Here is a 24,095-nt window from a genome sequence, read left to right on the forward strand (position 1 = left end):
CAATAGTGACCGTCGTTCCAGGTAGAAGCAGATTCGAAGTTAGTGTTTAAAAATCAGGAAGCATTTATTATACAGAAAGCCAGCAACAGGGATTCACACAAAAATGTTCAATTCAACTGTTAGAGTTTGTGGAGTTTATACAGTTACATTTACATATATTCAAATTTGTGCGCAGAATACAGCATGAACTCTGATTGGTTGTTTGTTATACAGAGTTGCCCTATAGGCTGCAATTTCTACCACTGTGTCTTATTGGTTGTCTTTGTAAAACAATGGCGGACTCTCACATGCACGTGAGGTTTTGGAATACACAAATCTGTCTGTCTCCTACAGCACAAACTTTCTGTATCCTAACACAGGTTAATAACTGAACGGTGAACGGCGGGTAGATATGGTGCAAAAGCAATAATTAAGAAGTAGTAGACAATTATTAGTGAGGGTCGAAGCAAGTTAATGAAACGTGTTCCAAGCTGGGCTTGAACCTACGACCCCATGTTCCCAAGACTGTAACCTTACCCACTAGGCCACAGGCGGACTAGCTGTTTGAACGGGAAATGTTTCAGAGTAAAAATGGATGGGTATTTTGCGTGTGTATGCGCGTTTTTGATTGGGTCATGTAGGTGCAGATTTGGCTGGTGTCAGTGAAATGTGCAATGGGGAGACATGTTGTTAGTGGGATAGGCGGCAGGAAAAATAAGAATGAGAAGAAGAAGAAGGAGAAAACGCAAAATCCCCTTAGTTTGGGGCTTTATTGTGTGGACATGTGAAGTTGTTTATGAATTCTGTCTGTTGAAATGGGGTCAGAATGTACAGAATTTAATGTTTTTAAGGGCTGAGTGTCTGTGGCTGTTGTGGTTATTTCTGTGAGGAACCCTGAAAAGTGCCAAACTCTCGGTGCTGTATAGGTATGGGGCATGCCCCCGCCAAGGCGTAACTTGGCGGGATGGCATACCTGCCATCCCAATCCCAATTAAGCCCTTAGCGCACATGCTAAATCTGGCCTTGCCCATTTAGGGGGTACCCTATTTAAAGATTTCTAACTTCAGATGTGAGCATCACAGAGACTTGAAAAATGGCTTAAATGAAGCAAAGACATTTGTACCATTTGCAATACTAACTTAGATTATTTCTTCTTAAATTATGAATATAAACTAAAGTGCCACAAATGCAGTTGTCTGGGCAAAAAATCTAAAATCAATTTGCCGTTTTTTAGTTTGCAATGAAATACTGAGAGATTGCAAATACACAGCAAATTAAACTATACATGTCCTGGATCAAAAACTCCTTGACCACAAATGTGTCGTATCTAAGGGTGGATATGCAGAACTACTAAAGATTAGGAAAGCAGGTCTGAGATCTGTGTTCTTTACCCTCATTGTGCGTAGAGTGACGTTCAACACTTGACGCTTCCAACTCACAAGCTAACGTTGCCTAGCATTACCATTTCTTATTTAGTAGGCTAACTGACCTCGTTACAAACTGCATTATCACTTCATCTCGTCGGTAAAGTACATTCTTTTTATATTAACTTAAGCAGTGTGTAGGTAACGTTAAAATAGTAGCATGAATGTAACGTTTGATATATTGTAATATTACATGACTTATTAATCGCCATCAAAATAACAACTTCACTTGTTTGTTAATAACATTAGCTTGATGACATTGATGTGCAGGACAACGTTGTCATAAAATTTTCCCGACCGTGAAAACTGCATGACTTGTTTACATTTTGGACAGCTATGTTTTCATCGCAGCACTTTCGACACAAGTAATATCGGAAAAATCCTAAACTTTGTTCTTATGGTGAAGAGTGCCTGGATGTCCAAAATGTAAACAAGTCAGGCAGTTTTCACGGTTGGGAAAAATCTTATGACAACGTGGTCATGTAGCTAGCTTAGCTAGCTAGCCAAATATTCAATAACACAGATACTTACTTTGTGCCATTTAGGGATAATGTCAAGGAGGAAAGCCCACTGTAAAACCCAAAAAACCTTAGACAGTTTTTTAAATGTTTGAATGTGCCCAGCATTCCAAGGCTTGCTGTAAGATTCAGTAGCCAATCAGGACTTGAATACAAGTTTTTTGTAGAGTGCAAAACCTTGATATTATTTATTTTAATTTAATTTCTTTTGTTGTTGTTGAAATGTGCCCAGCATTTCAAGGCTATAAGAATCAGTAGCCAGTCAGGACTTTTTTCAAGTTTTTGTAGAGTGTAAAAACTTTGACATTATTTATTTAAATTTAATTTAATTTCTTTTGTTGTTGAAACCACAGCATTCCAAGACTGTACATTGTTGTCAGATTCTTTGTAAGACTCTGCTGTGCTGTAAATAGTGGTTGATTTTTTTAAATGTGTGTTGAATAAATGACATATTTATAACAACATTCACATTACATAGTCATAATTTTAAATCTCCAGTCAGCTTTTGGCACTGACTTAATGTAGGGCCCTATGGAATCTGTGTTATAGCTTTTTTAAATTCTCAATTACGTGATTCCGTCCGTGATTCTGTTATCAGAGAAACTATAGGGCCCTACCTTAATGCTGCCATCAGTCTGTCGCTGGCCCGCGCCGGGCCCCCATCAAAAAAGACACTTGGCCGCCGGCCCATGCTGGGCTGCTGGGCCCTGTCAAAAGATACTTGCCACCGGGCCTAACAACTTTTCTGGGGGAAACCCTGCCTTATGAAGGTTTAAGGTGAAACATTGATATCAGATTTAAAAAACAATAATGCAAAAACATCATCACACTGTGGTACAGTACCTCAATGTGTAATCATTAACTCTCATATGTTTTTCTGTACTCCAGATTATGTGATGTTTTCTTGTTTGGGGATGGGACGATATTAAAACAATATTCAACCGTCGACCACATTTTGGCAATGTTCCAGTTGAGGTCATACATTAAACATAAACTACACACAAACCAATGAACACAGTGTTACAGTGTGAAATATCCTTACTCTAAAATACCACTAACCTATTTAAAGACACTCAATTAAAAAAATAACGTATATAACCAAAATATTTTCAGCAGGGAAATTTACATTTGGAGAATGAAATCTTATCTGTGTTCAGTAGATAGAGACAGAGACAGAATGAATCCTGTCGCTCCCCAGTTCTAACTTAGCCCAGACAATAGTATATCAGCTAGGTCTGTCAGCAAACATATGCCTTAGCCATGCTCAGAATTTCTTAAGAATATTTCCAAGATATAACGAAAGTCATCGATAAAATTTTGCCAGGTGCAGTGTCTTTTACTGCTACCACAGACTGAACGCGTAATGCACCTATAATGAGACAAAACTTCCGGTTACGCTGTGCTATATATTCCAAAAGTTAAATTAGACGTATTATACATTGTTAGAAAGCTTATTCTGTCACCTATTGGATCGATAAACTGTTGATCAAGCCAGATTGTACTACAAAGGATGACAACACCGAAAATGGGCAAGTGTGGCATTACGCACAGCTATTTTGGAAGGTACCCAGGTGTCACAAATGAGCGTATATTTCACAAACGGATTGTCCAAGACAATATATGACAACTCCGTCTGGAAAGGGACATCTCTAGGCGTAAAAGCAATGATAAGGTTGTATATTTATTCCATATTTAGTCGCAGATATTGACTATAATTCGCAGATATGGTATAATTTTTTTTTAAATTCATCTTGTTTATTTCGGTGTTCAGTGAGCAGCGTTTTTCACAGCTGTACCAACGTAACTTTGGCTATTGTTGGCTTTATCTTGTTGCTATGACAGAACACACATTTTTAGTGGTAAAAGAATGTTTTCATGTATGCCCAGATCGACACTATTGTCCAGTCATGTGTGGGGGGTGTAGTTACAGATGAAACTGCAGGGAGGGGGTGCTTGGTAAATGTACGACCAGTGCGACAATGGTGGCGCTGTGAAACTCTGTATTCGGCATAGCTGTCCTGAATTGTCTACTAATAAAGCTAGAGCACAGAGTTTGTGTTTTCAACTCAATTTGGTTGCAGGAGCACAGAATGTCTGACTTGAGCAATCTAGGCACGCAGGTAATGCCAACCACTAGGGGCTTTGCACTAAGAGGTTAAACACAGATGTTTGGCCTGGGTAGGGAGCTTAGCATTAAGGGTCAAGCTCGCTTTTACAGAGTGGACACGCTAGTTAGGTTAGCCTCAAGTGTCATGCTGGCCTTCACGGCGTTGACACACTAGGTAGCTAAGCTTAAATGTCAAGCTTGCTTCTATGGAGCGGACATGCTAGTTAGCTTAGCATCAAATGTCAAGCTAGCCTCAGCCTTGTCTTCTCCGTTTCTCTTTCCATGGGACTCCTGTCCCTTACCTCACCCTAAGTTCAAAGACTGCTCAAGCCTGTTTCCTCATCCTGAGTCCACAGGATCACTCCAACCCTGTCCCTCGCTCCATTGTCATGGACTGTTTCAACCCTGTTCATCACCTGCCCATCCCTTGATGCAGCCTTGAGCTCCAGATCCATCACCCGGCTCCTCTAAACTGCACTATACTGAACCATACCATTTGAATTTCTATGATTCCTGTTAGCTTTCACTTCAGCTGTAACCTGCTTAACCCATTTTATTTGCTGTGATAAATCCCTAGTAGCAGTTCTGCCACATTACATTATACTGCTACTTCACATCAGGCTGGCCAGTGGAGGATGGGCTCCCCCCCCTCTGTAGGGGGAGCCCATCCTCCACTCGAGATTTCATCCCATCGGGGAGTTTTTCTCGCCACCCTTTGAGGGTTTTCTCCCCACTGGGAGTATTTTACCTTATGTATTTGCTATTTTGGTATGATGTTTGCTCTGTTTGCTCTTTTTACTCTGTTTCTTGCCTTGCTACTCTGTAAAGTGTCTTTGTGACAGGTGTCACAAAAAGTGCTAAACAAATAAAAATGAATTGAAATGAGTATGTCTAGAGTAGGTAGAGCCAAAATGGAAACACTAAGACCATGACTTTAAATCGTGTGGGTGGCTCTGGACAGCTAGGAAATAAGGCACTTTTAACTATCTAACATTAAGAGTTGAATAAATAGCATGTAAAATAACTACCCAGAGTAGATTCACTCGGGTTACAATAAAATAACTTAGCTAGCTTTTACTAAATAACAATGACTGAATGAACCCTTACACTAGGAAATATTTTATTTATATCTAAAAACAAAATACAACCAAAATTATTTAGCAACAATTTGATTATAATAAACTACAGCTGATGTTAACATGTAACAATAAAGGCAAACTATCTAACTACAATTATATTTTGCTCCTGAGGGGTCAAGGAACCATGAAAACCTCTGGTCAGCAAGCAGGTGGCCGAATTATCTAGCGACCTAGTTTGCTAGCCGAGTGCTTAATGGAGGAAAAAAGTGGAAAGTTCCTCCTCCTCTCCCCAAACGACAACAAATATTTTCACCTTAGGAGAAAAACTGTCGTGCCATACTTATAATATGGGTTTTAAAAAACTTATACACACTTGAAAACCGAATACAATCCTCTAACAAACTTTTCCAAACACCACCTGACTCCTCTTTGTTTATGTCTGGCACAAACGGGAAGTTTGTGCCAGACATAAACAATCAAGTAAAAGCAGCAAGACACCACTGAGCAAGCGCAGCAAGAGCCTGGGGCTGCTGTAATGTAAATATGATAGCATGTGTCAACAGTTCTAATGATCGTCGTTGTTTTTTCTACACACATGAAATGTGAAACTGAGGCAGAGACCAACATAGAGAGCACAGAGGGGACAGCTTTTTCGGGGTCCAGTGGGGGAAACATAACAGGCGTGACTGCCAGACAGTGCAACTGAGCACAACAGAGTTTAAAAGTAAATGGGAGATTATGGTATTCCATGCAAATTAGTATTCCATTTACATTTTTATTCATAGGAATACAATTGAGGCCGACCACAATCTATTTGAAGATGATTCCTTTATTTCAGTGAGGCAGAACATATGGCAACACAAAACCTGTGCAGTAGACTGGTGTATGGAGTGGAACACAGACAGTATCATGCTGGGGCCGTGTAATTTGTATTTTCTTTCATTGATTGGGTGATCAGCTGGTTGACGTGCTGTGGCTACATGATGTGACTGCTTTATTATTTGGAGTGCTAATTTGGACAAATATTGGGGCTGCTGTAAATTCTTGAGCTTATTTTACTGGTCATGGTCTGGTGATGGCTGTCTCAAGCCTGCCCTCATGGCTACGCTGACCCCTGCCTCTGTTTCCCTTAGCTATGCTGCCATAGACTTATTCTGCCGGGGTTTTCCTTATCGCACGCAGGCACCTCTGTCTCTTCTGCTCTGCTTGCTAATCTACCATTTGAACCCCCTAACAATGTTTTTTTCTCATCTTTCCACTTGCCTGGAGCTCTAGCCCAAGTTTGCTTAGCAGCCCCCCCGGTCTGGAGCTCCAGCCCTAGACCAGCTAGACCTGTTGGGCACCCCCACCTCCTGCCTATTGATTTTCCATAACAAATGTGGGTGCCTGCCCACGGCAAATGGGTTCCCCCTCTGAGTCCGGTTCTGCTCAAGGTTTCTTCCTGTTATCAGTCAGGGAGTTTTTCCTTGCCACTGTTGCCCTAGGCTTACTCTTTGGGGGCTGGTTCTCTGTAAAGCGGCTTTGTGACAAAGTTCCTTTGTTAAAAGTGCTATACAAATAAAAATTTGGGTTGATTTTAGCCCTAAACCAAAACCCTAACCCTCTCCCTAAGTTGTTTTTCTGTCATTTATTTTTGGTTTTCATGTAATTCATGTAAAGACCTTTGAAGATAAAACTTTCTCATTGTAGCATAGTGAAGCTGAAACTGTAGTGTGCTTGTTTTTCCACAGGAAAACAGCAGGGTAAAGACCTGAGGATTATGCTGGTGGGAAATACTGGAGTAGGAAAGAGTGCAACAGGAAACACCATCCTGGGGGAAGAGAAGTTTAAATCAGAGGGCTCACAATGTGTGATGAAGAAAGGAGAAGTGGACGGGAGACAGGTGTCTGTGATTGACACTCCAGGCCAGTTTTACACAGATCCAACTAATGATAAGATCATAGAAAAGATTAGACAGCACACCTCTATGTGCTCTCCAGGACCCCATGTGTTCCTGGTGGTGATGGAGATAGGCAAATTTACCCAGACTACATTGGAGAGGATTCAGATGGCTTTCGGTGCTGAATCAGCCAAATACACTATAGCCCTGTTCACTCATGGAGACAAACTTAAAAGAATAACTATTGAAGATTATCTGAGTGACAATAAAGAACTTAGAGAGTTCATTAGCCGTGTTAGATATCATGTCTTTAACAATAAGGACATACAGAATCGCTCTCAGGTCTCAAAGCTGCTGAAGAAAATTGATAAGATGATGGCACTCAATGGAGGAGGCTGCTACACCAATGAGATTTTGAAAAGGAGCATTGGTGGCTCAGTGGTAGAGCTCTCGCCTGACACACGGGAGACCAAGGTTCATCATGAGCCAGTGAATTTTACGCCAGGAAGAGCATCTGGCGTAAAACATGTGCCAAATCAAATAAGCAGCTCGGATGATCTGCTGGATCAACCCCTAACGGGAACAGCCGAAAGAGAGAGAGAGATTCAGGGAGAGTTCGAAGGGAAAATATGTTTTCAAGGGCAGAAGCTAAAGAGACATGAAGTAGGAGTGCCTGAGAAGACTACAGGGACATTTACTGGACATTCAGAAAAACAAGAGTGGACGGCTGAAAACCATGCCGAAAACGGAATTAAAGGAGGACGTTGTCTAATACTGTGAGAACCACAACAGCCTGAATATGAAGAACCCTCTTCTTTTCATTCACTCTTTTTGGTTTTTCACTCCCATGCTGTTATACATGATATAATCTGCACCACAGTAATGATAATCACACTGCAAGTACGATATGTGCTACAATCACACCTTAAAAATCAAGACCACAGTCTGTCACTATCTTTCCAAAACTTTTTCTGTATTTACTTATTTCAAAATGAAGGTACATGTTCAGGCATTTGGATAAATAGTAGCCATTTATTAAAGCTTTAAGCTTCAAACTAATTACAATGGTTTTTGATAAACATTAAATTTTTATCTTAAATATACATTAATACATGTATACCTGGGAGAGGAAATGGAAGTAAGACTACATTTTGTGTATGTTTTCATGAAATGGAGGACATTTCCTAAGATGCAGATTTTGTGATTTGTATATTTATGTCTGGTTATCTATATAAAAATTAGAATGTTTATTCAGCTAAATTAAACTAAATGAATCCTACATGCCATATGTCAATTATTAATCACAAATTTGGCATTCCATAAAATAATAAAAATATGCTAAAGTAAAATATGTGTGCATCTGTGTTTATCTTTGCATGTTTTGTCTGAAACATTAACTATGCTTTACAGTCCTCTGAGTGATATACACACTACAAAAAGTCAGCTGGACTTATGTTTGGTTTTATTTTATCTACTAATTTATCTACTAATTTTTCCTTGATTTTTCACAAGTCAATCTCATCCAAACTTGTTGATCACCTGCTGCAACCCTTCCTGCCAATGTCAGGAGAAGACAGGCACGTTACTTCTCCAATTCACATGCCCCTATTGTCACTTCTTCCACACAATCAGAATTGTTGCCCATAGTGTCAGAGGATAATGAGGTCAGCAGTGTAATGTTACAAAGACATTGACTATTTCTGGGCTAGATTGGGACATTGTATGGGAGGTTCTACATTATATTACAGGCATTTAGCAGGCGCTCTTATCCAGAGCGACGTACAACAAGTGCATCAGTCCAAGGTGCAGAGGTGAAGAAAAACACACTAGAGTGAAATGTCATCACTCTAGGTTCTATGTCATCTTTTATTTCTTCCAGAATAGTAATTATTCCTATGGCTGGGTGTTTGTCAGGAAAGTTGCACGTGTCACAGACTGTAGCCTTTTTTGGCAGTTCTGTGACTTTCCCCATTTCTTAATGCTTTCTATGATTTTTCATCCGTTTTTGATGGTAACCATTAGGCTTAAAGCAGGCTATAGCCAGATGCAATAAAAGGTTTTATGGCCCCTGTCAACAGTGTTGATGCTGAGAACTCCTTGCCCTGTTAGCTATGCTAACGTTGTCAGTGATAACAGGCGCTCCAAAGACTCAAACCTCACAATGTAGGCTACAATGTTAGCCTGTTGAGGATGAGTATAATTAATCACCTTAAGAGTCTTTGTTTAAATTCTAGAAGTATAAAAATTAATTATTGGAACTTGAGGCTGCTATGAATAGTGGGGGCTATGACATATTTCAGATTACAAAGACATGGTTTTGGGAGGAGGATGGGGATGAATATAAAGCCGCGTTTCCACCCAAAGTACCCAGAACTTTTAGTCCCAGGAACTACTTTTCAAGGAACTAAAAGGTTCCTTCAGCCCATTGTTGTCTGCGTTTCCACCGCGATCTAAAGTCCCACTACAAATAGGCAAATTAGTCTGCTGACGTATGAAAAAGCCATGTCGTCGATTTCTGATTTCTTCTGTAACTCCATACTGCCACCGAAGTAGCCTACGTTATTTTCCAATAACGGGACAGCATGGAGGGGTTTATTCCACTTGTACATTGGGTTACCAACAATGACTATATATGGATACTTTAGTATTTATTGATTTTTATCGACTTAATCACCTGAAATTGAAATATTCTTCCGCAGCCGTTTGGGCAAATGATTTTACCATTGTCAGGCAAAACTTTCATTGGTAGCTTGACTTGGACCGTTGTTATGCATCAAACAGGATATAACAGACCAATATACAGATTGTAACTGTTTCATATATCCTCTCGAACACATTCATTATGTTTTTATCCGAATATTCACTTTGATTTCTTTACGTCAAAGTCAACAGAATGCATTCACATTCCACAATAACTGGTTACAACATTTATAGCAGAACACATGCACACGTCGTAAACAATTGGCTGTTGAATTGATTACTTTGAGTCTCATCGTCATTTCCATATAATCGCAAAATGACAAGAATAAATAGAATGAAAACTCGGACTTGCGTGAAAATTAAAATTAATATTGCAGTGGTACAGCCACAGTTTGCTTTCATCTTTTAAAGTTACTGCTAGCGGAGCAGCTAAATACTTGACGTGTGCCCTCCAGATTTGAACCATGCACCGTAACTTTAAAGTCCATATGTCTAGTCTTCCTGGTCTTTTTGTGGAATTGAAGAATCGCAGAGTAAAATTATGGCAGTTTGAAAAAGCAAAAGGGACGATTACAAGAATTAACCTGTTATTTTACCCTGACAAAAAGTGCGGAAGGTGATTTTTTTCCAGTTTGCTTTTACTGTATCCCCAATGTAAATTATGCAGAACTACCGCATACCTCACATAATTGTGTCAAGCATTTTGAGTCAATTATAACGGGCTAACAAAGAAAATCCGGATGAAAATTGTCAGGAGGTCTGCCTGAGTCTCCGTTGTGTTCCTGTTTCTTTATTGTTTATTTCATTTTTTATCGGTTTATTTTGTTACGTTTGCGTGTTTGCTTTCTGTGTGTGTGAGTGCATGGGGTGTGCGTTGGTTTTTTCCTCCCCCCTTAGGTTCCTGGTTCCTGCCCACGCTCCGCCCCAGTCCCGCCTGCTCACCTCATCATCATTCAGCCTCGACAGCCATCTTCACCTGCGTCTCATCATCCACTCATTGCTGTTGCTATTTATTTTCTGTTAGCCCTTTAGTTTTTTCCAGATCGTGTCTCTGTTCTTCTCAGTTGCCGTTCAAGCCTTTCTTCTGTCTCTTGGTATTCCCGGTTTTGACTTTTTGCCTGTTTTTTCTCGACTACGAGTTTAGCCTGCCTGCTCTGTCACTAGCTTCAGATTCTCGACTCTCGCCTGTTTCCCCTGACCTGTTCTCGGCTCCTGTTTTTGTACCTCTGCCTGATAGTTTTGGTTTCCTGGATTTTGACCCGTGCCTGTACCCTGGCTACGAGACTGTTTCTGATTCTGTACTTGCCTTGTGGAAATAAATCGCCACGTTTTTTCTGACTCCTGGTCTGCTTCTGAGTCCTACCCCAGACCCTGACAAAAATGTTCAGCAACCGAATTAAATCGTTTGAATGTTTTGGTACGTATGCTGTCCCAGCACGAATGCTTAATATTTTATGAAACAGACTTAATGCTAAAGCAAGAAAAGAATAGAAGAGCACACAAAATAATCCTCAATCTTAATTTCTCATCTGTAGACGTTAGCTGGCTATAACCAAAAGTAGGCTACTGTGCCGCATAACATAAAGTTTGAATTCAAGTTATTATTTTGAAAATAATAAATCGGTTTGCAGCTGCAGATTTTCAAAAATGGCAGTTGAAATAAAATGTTGTGAGTACTCGACCAATCAGAAATGTTCAGCGCTTACGCCCCACCCCAAAAGTTCCTGTACTTTTTGAAAGTACTACCCGCCGAGCAGGGACTTTTTTGGGGGTAAAATAAAGTCCCCGGAACGCGGTGGAAACACACTGAATTCCTCAAAAGGTTCCTAGTTCCTGGGGAAAGTTCCTGGGGAAAGTTCCTGGGGAAAGTTCCTGGTGAAAGTTCCTGCGATGGATGGCTAAATATAGAGGGGCACAAACATTAGGAAGGATAGATCCAGTAAGAGAGGTGGGGGAGTAACTTTCCATGTTAAATATAGGTCCTACCACAGTGACTGCCTCTCACTCTGCAAAGAGCCTGGGGGTGGTTGACCAGCTGGACCTCAAGGAGCTCATCAAGGCAACGTCACAGTCTTGCAGATTACTCCTGTACAACATCAGGAGGATTCGACTATACCTGACCACACAGTCCACCCAGCTACTTGTCCAGGCTATGGTGACCTCCCGTCTTTATCACTGCAACTCCTTCCTTGCAAGCCTGCCAGCTTGTGCCATACAGCTACTACAGATGATTTAGAATGGTGCTGCCCGACTTGTCTTCAACCTTCCTAAGTTCTTTCACATCACTCCTCTGCTGAGGTCACTCCACTGGCTACTGGTTGCTGCCGGGATCATGTTAAAATTCCTGAACCTTGTCCATACTGCAGCTAGGAGGACACCCCCTGCCTACATACAAGACATGATTCAATTCTACACGCCAGCTCGACCAATCCGCTTAGCTCCAGCAGGGCAACTTGCACCCCTGCCATCCAGATGAATGGTTCTTGCTTGTCCCTACCACAAAGCTTCTCCGTTCTAGCTCCCCAGTGGTGGAATGAACTCCCTGTTTCTCTATGAACCATTCAGTCATTGCCCATTTTCCACTGTGGTCTGAAGACAAATCTTTTCAGACCATACATGGAATAAATATCACCACTGAAAAACTGAAATATCACATTTACGTAAGTATTCAGACCCTTTGCTATGACACTCAAAATTGAGCTCAGGTGCATCCTGTTTCCATTGATCATATTTCAGATGATTCTACAACTTGATTGGAGACCACCTGTGGTAAACTCAATTGATTGGACTTGATTTGGAAAGGCACACACCCGTCTATATAAGGTCCCACAGTTGACAATGCAGGTCTGTTGGGAACCGGTCTCGGACTGGACCCAAACGCAGGACTCAGAGGCAGCAGTAGATGTATACAAAGGGGTTTATTGGAGTACAGACAGAGACGGTAGGAATCAGGGCAGACGTGGGACAGGAACAGTGAGGGTAGGTGCGGAGGTCCGGAGTCCGGCTTGGCGCTGAACGGACTGTGGCAGGAACCAGGCAGACTTGGAGCAGGGCTGTGGGGTGTTGAGGGGAGATCCAGAATCTGATTGGCGCTGAATGGAACACCTCCGGTGTCGGTGGCGGAGCTGGGCTGGGGACTGGGAGGCCGGCGAAGGACGGGCTGGATCGGGAGGTTGGAGCTGGGGAGGTAATGGGGAAGAACAGGGAACACGGAACAAGACGCAACGCAGACCACACGCAGGCACGACAGACAGGGAAACACTGAACAAGGTACATGAACAAACAAACAATCTGTGGCTAAGGAAACAATGCGAGGGGAGGAAACCGAGGAAGGTGCAGAGGAAACGGGGTATAGAAAATAGTGCAAGGCTAGGATATGACACGATAGAAAAAAGTGACGCTGGGCAACAAATCAACGATCTGGCAAAGACAGAAACAAAAAGTGTGGCTTTATAGCCTGGTGCTGATTGGGATTAATCAGGGAGGGTGTGAGGAATGTGACCTGAAACGAGTGTGAAAATTGCTGAGGGCTGGAAGTGATTAGGGAGTGCATGGGGAAAGATCACGCCCACCCTGTGGGGAAGAGCAAAGACGTGGTGAGGAATAAGGCAGGCAGAACAGAAATAACTGGAACACAAGGGAAACCATAAGACAACCGAAACACGGGGGCATGACAAGGTCAGGGCAAAAACCAAGCCATGAAGTCGAAGGAATTGTCTGTAGACCTCTGAGACAGGATTGTGTTGAGGTACAGATCTGGGGAAGGGTACAAAAACATTTCTGCAGCATTGAAGGTCCCGAAGAACACATTCTTAAATGGAAAAAGTTTGGAACCACCAGGACTCTAAAGATGGCTGCCCAGCTAAACTGAGCAATCGGGGAGGTGTCCAAGAAGAGGTGTCCAAGAACCTGACAGCCACTCTGACAGAGCTCCAGAGTTCCTCTGTGGAGAACCTTCCAGAAGGACAACCATCTCTGCAGCATTCCACCAATCAGGCCTTTATGGTAGAGTGGCCAGATGGAAGCCACTCCTCAGTAAAAGGCACATGACAGCCCGCTTGGAGTTTTCCAAAAGGCACCTAAAGGACCATGAGAAACAAGATTCTCTGGTCTGATGAAACCAAGATTGGCCACAATGCGAAGCGTCACGTCTGGAGGAAACCAGGCACCACTCATCACCTGGCCAATACCATCCCTACGGTGAAGCATGGTGGTGGCAGCATCATGCTGAGGGGATGTTTTTCAGCGACAGGAACTGGAAGACTAGTCAGGATCACGGGAAAGATGAACAGAGAAAAGTACTGAGAGATCATTGATGAAAACCTGCACCAGAGCGCTCAGGACCTCCGACTGGGCGAGGGGCTCACCTTCCAACAGGACAATGACCCTAAGCACACAGCCAAGACAACGCAGCAGTGGCTTTGGTACAAGTCTGTGAATGTTCTTGAGTGGCCCAGCCAGAGCCCAGACTTGAACCCAATTAGACATCTCAGGAGAGACCTGAAAATAGCTGCGCAGCAACACTCCCCATCCAACCTGGCAGAGCATGAGAGGATCTGCAGAAAAGAATGGGAAAAATACCCAAAATACAGGTGTGGCAAGCTTTTAGTGTCATACACAAGAAGACTCAAGACTTTAATTGCTGCCAAAGGTGCCTCAACAAAGTACTGAGTAAAGGGTCTGAATACTTTTGTAAATGTGATATTTCAGTTTTTCAATTTCTAAATACCTGTTTTCACTTTGTCATTATGGGGTATTGTGTGTAGATTTATGAGAATAAAAATAAATGTTATCCATTTTTTAATAAGGCTGTAACGTAAAAAAAAATGTGAAAAAAGTGGTCAGAATAGAAGGCACTGTATGTATATGTGCGTATGTACATATATATGTGTGTGTCTTTGTGTGTGTGCTATTTTCAGGAAAATGTGATGTCTACACCATCCATTATAGTTTTCCTTAGTAATATGCAACTCTCAGAGACAATAATATCGTTAGCTTTATATTGACAGAATATCAACTGTCATCTTCATAAAAACAATTTTAAAACAGAACTGACCCTTTTGGACCCTTTAAAATGAAACTGTTTTGAGTCATTGTTTGGTGACAATGTTCTTCCAAAAATAATGAATAAAATATAAAATTCCAACCTATTTCTTTATGCTTTCATCATTACATGATAATTTAGCACTGAAAACAAGATGCTTTTTCTAATTAACATTTGAAGCCAACATCTTGAATCTGATTTATATTGACTACTGTTTTCAATAATAAACTATCATATTCACTTTCCACATTCTTGAATATTCATGGATAAATATGTTTTCATTAGTATTCTGAACATTTTAGCACAGCAGTATGTAAAAAATGTAAACTGAAATTGAACCCAATACATTAAGTAAAGGCGGCATATAGTTTAATATAAAATAAAAAAAAAATAAAAGTTGTGATGAGTATTCACCTAAAAAATATGAAAGTATAGCTGATCGCAGAATGGCCTAATCAGAATGAAAATCTGTCGACACAATTATATTTCTCTATAGGTTGACATAGCTGACATAGTCCCTCACTCTTGTTTCTGGTACAAAGATTATAACTTTTAAATTTATATATACTTTTTTTTTTTTGTTTACTCAATGAGCTCTCTAAGCTATTAATATATGTGTTTTGGCATAAGTATATGTTTATGATTTCCAAGATTTTTTGGATCTGAGTGAGTAAAACACAGGCTCATGAATTTGAAGTCTTGGGGATTTTTTGGGATTGGACTGAATTTCTGTTCACACATTTTAAAAGGCAGTTGAAAATACTGACCAGAAAGATTAAAATACAAGTTTAAATATTGACGTATATTTTAATTATGGGCAGTTTCGTTTCAAAGATGAAAACACACATGTTGATGGAATGTTACCTATTATGGAGGAGGGTTTTCACAAACGTGACATCTACAGTTTCCATTATGGTTTTCTTTGAAAATATGCAACTGTCAGTGAGAGTAGACGGCATTCAAGAAGCTTTACATTGATAGAATATCAACTGTCATCTTCATCAATACTAATTTTAAACTGAAGTGATTTTTGGATCCTTCAATAATAAACTGTTTTGATACAATGCAATTTAGTGGACACAATTTTTTTTACCAAAAACGTTTTTACATTCAAAAATAATTCATATTTAGCGATGTTGGACAGCGAGTAAAATAAAAGTGTAAAAGTATTATGTGTAGAGACTACAGTAGACATGCTAGAGGTGCATGTGTTAGTCAGTATAGTAACTCTGTGACCCTGACAAATCTGGCAGGCACCCAGCCCTGTACGTTTCCTGCTGTGTAATATGACTGGAGCGACGTCATCACGCAGTGGAAGTCGGTGGAAATGACAGGAATGTTCCTGAAGTGTCAGAAGCTCTCAGCGCACTGCTTTAAAAGCTCTGAGCTTTGATTGCTGTGACAGAGACACTCTTAGCTAACTCTGCACACACTGCAACTTACCAGCAAAAAGGAACAACACCGACCCCTCAGTGACGTATTCCAGCCTTCCTTCGGCCACTTCATGGATTTCCACGGGCCCGCACGCAGTGTCTGGCCGCAGATACAACCTCTCTTCTTTCAGGAGGAGATGCTGCAGAGACACATGCAGGACATGAGGAACAGTCTGAACCTGCTAGACAGGCTTCAGCAAAGGATCTTTGAGCAGAAGCACCAAGCCCCAGTCTATTAGGCCATCCAACCAGTCTCATACAAGCTGGAGAAGGAGGGAGATCACTTTGCCCTGACACTGGACACTAAGGACTTCTCACCAGAGGCGCTGACTGTAAAACAGGCGGAATGGAAGCTACAGATGTGTGGGAAGATGGAGAAGAAGCAGGAGGATGGAAAGGGCTCCTACTTGTACAAACGGCAGGAGTTCAGACAGGAGTTTGATCTGCTTGAAAGTGTGAACCCCAATGTGGTGATGTGCTCCCTGTCGGACGGACAGATCTAGATACAGGTGCCAACGACGCTGTCTGAGGGGGCCGAGAAGAGAGTGGTGCCCACAGACCGCAGCCCGGAAGAGAACAGCCCTGCAGTTCCAGAGCTCACAAGCAGAGGGCACAGAATCACCAGCAGGGAGCAGAACAGAGACTGTAAAAAATATGGACAAAGCTACTGTGACGTCACCCATTGCTTCTCCGTGGGTCTGTAAAACACGTTTTGAAGCTCAATGGCGGGCGCGGCCATGTTCTCGATTTGGAGCCAAAACCATAGAGTTAAGCGGTCTTGTGATTTTTACAATGTGATTGACAGTCCGGTGCGGTAAAGCCCATCAACCTGAACGAACGATTGCAGAATGAACTTGAGGCTAGCTGACTGTCTGCCGTTATGTTTTAAAATATGATCAAATGTTTACGGAGTTTAATTTCCATCCGTGACTGTACTGTGTCATGTAATCACGTTATATGTATGACATTAATAATACAATTATGTTCAGTTATCTTCAATTTATGTTTCTCGGCAAAACAAATATGCTTAGCTAGCATATCAGCTTGCCAGTGAGCTAGGTAAGCTATCCGTGGTTAGCTCACGCATTAGCAATATGAACTACAGGGGAAGAACATCGACTGCACTGATGGTCAATCAATCAGAGATGTGTAGACTACTGGTGATTTGACTAGGCTAATTTTCATATAACTGTTAGACCTGCTGTTAACCAAGCAAGTTATCGTCGTAGGTTTTCACCACAGTCAGTTAATGAGCCATTAACTGCTACTACTCCATCGCCCTTTGTGGTGTTTACTTGCTGGGTGACGCTAGCTGACCGATCGTTCGCAAGTCACTTTTTACCTAATAAAAATTAACACTGTCAGCGGTGATTAACAAATCTATCAAGTATTTGTCAGGCGAGGTGGCGGGGATGGACCCAAGCGCAGAGTAAAAAGCCAAAAGTCAAAAAATGGGGAAAACCAAAAGACTTTAATAACTAAACAGGGAACACAGGGAGCCGAACGCCTCGCAGGGCGACTATAGCCGCGTTTCCACCGCAGGAACTATACCCCGGAACTAGGAACCTTTTGAGGAACTCAGTGCGTTTCCACCGCAGGAACTAGGGTCTAAATTTAGTTCTGGGGGCTTTGTTTTACCCCCCAAAACGTTCCTGCTCGGGGGGTAGTACTTTCCGAAAGTACAGGAACCTTTTGGGTGGAGCTTGCAGCGATGAACATTTCTGATTGGTCGAGTACTCGTAGCATTTGTGTTGTATTTATTTTCCGCCATTACCCGCCATGTTTGAAAATATGCAGCGGCAAACCAATTTATTTTCATAATAACTTCAAATCAAACTTGTATGTTATGCGGCGCAGTAGCCTACTTTTGGGTATAACCTGTCAACGTCTTGGAATTATAACGTGTGCTCTTCTGTTATTTTCTTGCTTTAGTATTCGTTTTATAAAATGCTAAGCATTCGTGCTGGGACAGCATATTACGTAGGCTACCAAAACATTCAAACGGATTAATTCGGTTGCTGAATATTTTCTTCCGGATTTTCTTTGTTAGCCCGTTGCAATTGACTCAAAACGTTTGATACAGTTATGTGAGGTATGCGGTAGTTCTGCATAATTAACATTGGTGATACAGTAGGCTACAAGCAAACTGGAAATAACCTTACGCACTTTTTATCCGGGTAAAATAACAGGTTAATTCTAGTAATCTTCGCTTTAGCTTTTATAGACTGCCGTAATTTTACTGCCATTTTTCAATTCCACGAAAAGACCAGGAAGACTATGGACTCATTTACGGTGCATGGTTCGCATCTGGAGGGCACCCTTCGCTGCTCGGCTAGCAGTAACTTCGAAGGAAAGCAAACGGTGGCTGTACCACTAGCCTACTAATTTACATTTTCACGCAAGTCCGAGTTTTCGTTTTATTCTTGTCATTTTGCGATTAGCCTATATGGAATTGACAACGAGAAAGTAATAAAACAGCAAATTGTTTACAACGTGTGCATGTTCTCTGCTGTTAATGAATGTGTTTGAGAGGATATATGAAAATCAATAAATACAAAAGTAACCATATATAGTCATTGTTGGTAACCCGTTGTATATAAGTGGAATAAACCCCTCCGGGCTGTCCCGGTTATTAGAAAATAATGTAGGCTACTTCGGTGGTAGTATGGGGTTACAGAAGAAATCATATGACAGATGGACCGACGACAACGTCAGTTGGCTAATTTGCCTAATCTTCGCGGTACTTTAGACCCCGGTGGAAACGCAGACAACCATTGGCTGAAGGAACCTTTTAGTTCCTGGTAAAGTAGTTCCTGGGACTGAAAGTTCCGGGTAATTTTGGTGGAAACGCGGCTTATGAAAAACACAACAAAAAACCTCAAAAATTCACAAGGAAACAAAAATACAAAATACAAAAAACGTGGGGAACAGGGCAGGCAGGCAGGCAGGCAGGTAGCAAAAACACACAGGAAACAGGCAGGAACAGGAACAAAGGGTACAGAAACAAAAGGATCCAGCGCCTGAGTGAGGGAGAGGGAGACTTAAATAGGAGCGACGAGACACAGGAGGGCACAATGAGCAATCAAGCCACAGAGAGGGAGGGGAACACGAGACAAAACGCAACTAATAATTGTATAACGAGAACCAATAAAACAATTAACAGAACACAAAACCGAGGTGCCGCCATCTGGCGGCCCAACAGAGAAACAACACAGGGGGAAGACACAGAACCCTGACAGTATTTTAATAACTGATCTACAGGTGTGTAAATATGACAACGCACTTTGAAGAGCAAGTTTTCCACCTGTTGCATAAAGACAAAAATAATGTACATTGAATTTCTAATTATTATTATTTTCTTGCTAGCTTCTAGCTTAGTCACATTTGTGCAGCATAGCCCAGGTAGACATTTACGGAATGTACATGACTGACAAGCCGTCAAACACGTTTGACAAATGGAATATTTGCCGGTTAGGGTTAGCTAGCTAGTCAAATGACTTGGTAGCCAAAGTTGCAAACTGTTTTAGCATAGGCTACTGGACTACCACATATAGCAAATAAGCGTTAGCTGATTACGCTTTCTGCCAACTAATTATTTGGTTAAGTGGGCTAAAGGAAATAGTAAAAATGACTCGGCTACCGCAAAACTTCAGAGGAGGATTATTTTATGGTTGTCTAGTGCAGCTGTAAATAGCACACGCTATAATGAAACCACTACAAAATGGGATGCCTGCATTTTCTGACTTCGCACAGGTGGACCGTGGTCGGAGCCGCAATGTCAAGGCCAAGAGACTCCACCTCCCACCCCAGTGACCACAGATTGTAGCCCCTACTGTAGCTCAGTCCTCCGCAGTAATCCGGAAGTGACACAAGCTGTACCTCATTGGTCCAGAACAAATATTGGCACTGTGCCCAAATGACGCAATAAATCATGAAATCGACCCATGGACAGTCATAAGACGAATAAAATACACCTATTATGACTATTTGTTCTTTTGAGAAAAAAGTATTGACTTTTAATTTGATCGCATTTGTACCGTAGACTTACATGGAAACCGGATATGAAAACACCTATACTGGAGCCATCCGTAGTGGCGCTAGTGAGCAACCAGGAACTACAACATCAGGAAATGAGCTTCAAAAACGAAGTCTGGTTTTGTCCGCTTGGAGCAGAACTGCCCTAAAGACTGTTGAAATGTGACATTTAGTATACTCTAAATATTTTCAAAAATAGTTAAAAAAATTTTTTTTTTAATTTGTCCATTCTCATAATGTGAATTTTTTTATTATTTTTTATTAAACCTCATGTAATAGCTTTATATGTAAATAAAATCTTAAATCCCAACATGCTTCTTTTTGGCTTTGTGACTACATAGTAATTAAGCAGTGAACATGTGATTCTTTCTCTAATAATCACTTGACTTGGATCTCATGTATATTTAGGATTCCACTGTAAAGCACAGAACCCTAATGTAATTGCTGGAATTCCTATTATTATTATTTGCCTGTATTTCGTCCGATAACTCGTCCATGCATTGGTAACTTTTTGTCCATTTCGGCACACAGATAGTCCAGGCCATGCGTAACCTGGCCATAAGTAAATGGCATAGATTGGCCCATAGGGGGCGCTACAATAAGCATTCTAAGTCAAAGGCTCATTGCTGCCACCACCTTTGTTCTAGTGAAGTGAAACTTGATACACATATGCAGCTGGACATTCTGAACAATTTTGCAATTGGGACCTATTAAACACCTATAATTTTTTTCTGCCATTTAAAATAAAAAAATAAAAAAACATTCAAAAACCGTCTTCTCATGAACCATAAGTACAATGAAATGAAATTTGCAGGGCAGGTTCACGGGATATGCATGAACATAGTTTGAGAAAAGCTATGGGATTCGTCAAAAATCGGCTAAATTATTAAGCAATCTATTTTTTTTAATTTAGCAAAGAAATTCAATTTGCTGTAAAATCATGACACAGTGATTAATCCACTTGGAATTTGTCAGGGCGGCCAGAAACATGATGGTAAACGTCTACCAAGTGTCATGGTGATATCTTGACTTGATATTTGAAGAAAATACGGCCGTTTCAACTAGGTTCAAGGGGGAAACCCATCCTCCTCTAGTCGGCTCAGGGTGCCAACTGGTGACCAACATGTCAGTCAGTTTTATAGGGTTTATGATGTGGCTCAGATGATGGGTGTGGCTGGGTGGCGGTGATGGGGAGCAGTAGGTGGCGACAGATGTGGGTAGGGTGGAGGCAATGACAAAAGAGGGACTGGACCACAGAGGTGGGGGAGACCAGACGACTCTCAAAGCACTCTCAAAGATTGGGGCAAGGGCCCCGCCGGCAGCGTGGGGAAGAGGGTAGAAACGGCTATTAGGGAATTTGCAAAATAGCAGACAGTGTGTAAAGTGGAAGTAGTATGTATACCCCGCCAGGAGTAATATATGGTATATAACCTTGATTGTAAGGCTAGCTTTGCTTGTTAGCTACCTACCAATGTTTTCTTGCAAGTCATGTTATGATTTTGAACAAATTAAACTGAACATAACCACAATAATTTTAACCTGCCAAGCTGGCTAGAAAGTATTGAATGTGTTATTAATTTTAGCTGAAATGTTTTTCATTAGAACAAGCTTGATTTCTTGCTTTTTGCTTACTAGGTAATGTGAGTAGGATTGCAAGCATCATTTATCATTTATAAAGGCTAGCTTTGCTTGTTAACAAGCTACCAATGTTTTCTTGCAACATTAAATATGTGTTTTGATTTATTATTTTAATACATAACATATTAAATGTCCAAATTGCCCGAAATAGTTTCAGGCTAACCATTTGCTTTCTAGCTATGTTAAATTGTAACATTATTGTGGTTATGTTCAATTTAATTCAAAATCAAAACAAGACTTGCGAGAAAACATTGGTAGGTAGGTAACAAGCAAAGCTAGCCTTACAATCAAGGTTATTTGACGCTTACAATCCTACTCAAGTTAGCTAGCAAGCAGTGAAAAAAACAAGCATGTTCCAATGAAAAACGTTTCAGAATCAGCATCTAAATGTTATAATGCATTTATTACTTTCTAGCCAGCTTGCCAAATTAAAATTAACTGTGGAAATTCCTTATGACAATGAATTATTTTCCACCACGTAAGTAATTCAGTTCATGTACCTAACGTTGATATACACTCCTCTCTTGAGCGTCTAGCAGCCATTGTAGCCTATTAGAGATTCTAAGTAACTGGAGATAAAACTTATATTTGTAATCCACGTAGATCACAAACCCTTGAATATAAAAACGACTCATTTAAATCGGTTGAGAAATGTAAACGTTATAGTGCTTTTTATCCAGAAAAACCGCAACTCCCCCGTTTACTTGTATTTGTTTTTAGGTATAGGTTTTTAGGTCTTGCCTAGTCCAATATGGCGACGACGTTGAGGTACGATCCTAAGCAAAGGCACATGTATATATGTCCATATATGTCTATGTACATGATGATACTTGTCTAACTGATAAAGTTTTCTTTTCTGCACTTCTGATTTGTCAAAACAACAGGACAACAGTTTCTACAATTACAATAGGTCAGGGGGGCGGGATTACTGTATTAAAGACGTGTGAGCAATGAAATCTCTCTCTTTCCTTGTGGTCAGCAGTGTGAAGCCCCCAGTGCAATTGTGTGCGTTTGTTTTCCATTTGTAGCGCCTAGCTACATCTGTAAGTGCTTGTAATAGTGCTGGTTTTAATAGAATAACGTTGCATTCGTCCACGTCATTGTCAAAGTGCGTGTGTTGTTATCAGAGCGATTCTAGTGGAATCCGCATCAGTGAGCACCTGTTAAGTATTATCGGAGCTAGCTAGCTTGCTATTGCTACAGAGTGTTGCTTCAGCTTGCATTTAGCTTTATGGCAATTTAGCTCGCGCTAACATAATGCTAGCGCACATTCAGCACTGGGGACTGGAACCAGAGACTGTAAAATATGGAACCTGGACACTGGCCGTTTATCCAGATGGCGCTCTATGCTACCAGCAATAGCATAGTAGCACCTCTGGCACCGGGAAACCCGACAGCGCTCCGTGTGACCGGAAAAGCACGGAAGCACCTGTAGCAGCAAGGGAGAAAATCTGCATCGTTCACAGTAAGCACATTTCGATCAGGCCTGCAATGGGGGTTCTTTTATTCTTTATTATTGCCGGCTAGTTTGTTTTATCTTGTGTGTGGGCCCACAAAGTGTTTGCAATTGTATTGTATTGCATTTAAGGTGAACACTTGTAATTTCGCTGCTGTCTTCTATTCTGGTAGCCATTCCTGTATGGATTATATCAATATTGATAGTATAACGTATTGACGCTAATAGAACATTATTATTGAAATATACTATGTTGTATACATATATTATTATAGTGTTTTAAATAATATTTGACAGCTTACTAGCTAAACTTGTTGAATTCAATTATTGTATGAATACATACTAAACTTTGAGCTAAAGAGTACCTACAACTTAAAGGTATATTGTGTTCAGTAACCTTACATTGAGTGAAAGATGGGTTCACTTTATTTTTGCATACTTACCTTAGGGGATAAAGAGTGTTTCTTTCATCCGCCTCAAGTGGTTTGTTTCCACTTACCCTTGTTTTACTATTTAACAAAGGGTTGAAGATTAAAAAATTTTCAGTGAACATTTTTATTTTAGTAAATAAATTACATATTTTGCTACATCTTGTTTGTTTATTTAAATAGATACATTGGAAACTATCAAGGCTGAGGTTTAATTCTGTTAACATCGGCCATCTTCTATCTTATGGTAAGGTTTTATAATATTCACCTCGGTGATCAGAGTAATCCAGTGAAAAGGGGAACACAACTTAAGACATACTGAGTAATCTTGGGTTAAAAGAACTCAGGCGCTGTATATCATGTCCAGGAGTACTG

The 24,095-nt window shown here is 40.9% G+C and overlaps 1 protein-coding gene and 1 pseudogene across 1 annotated transcript in view; both read left to right on the plus strand.

Annotated features, from left to right (window-relative positions):
* zgc:152658 (uncharacterized protein LOC767632 homolog) overlaps positions 1–7,766 on the plus strand; it is a 47,569-nt gene extending 39,803 nt beyond the window's left edge. Inside the window, exon 5 of the mRNA XM_064306060.1 lies at positions 6,838–7,766. Coding sequence (XP_064162130.1) covers positions 6,838–7,766 — 929 coding nt within the window. The remainder of the gene's footprint in view (positions 1–6,837) is intronic.
* Positions 7,767–16,234: 8,468 nt separating this feature from the next.
* LOC135238283 (heat shock protein beta-11-like) lies at positions 16,235–16,867 on the plus strand (annotated as a pseudogene).
* Positions 16,868–24,095: the final 7,228 nt, after the last annotated feature.

The sequence above is a fragment of the Anguilla rostrata genome, chromosome 13 (assembly GCF_018555375.3).
Source record: "Anguilla rostrata isolate EN2019 chromosome 13, ASM1855537v3, whole genome shotgun sequence".
NCBI classification, from domain to species: Eukaryota; Metazoa; Chordata; class Actinopteri; order Anguilliformes; family Anguillidae; genus Anguilla; species Anguilla rostrata.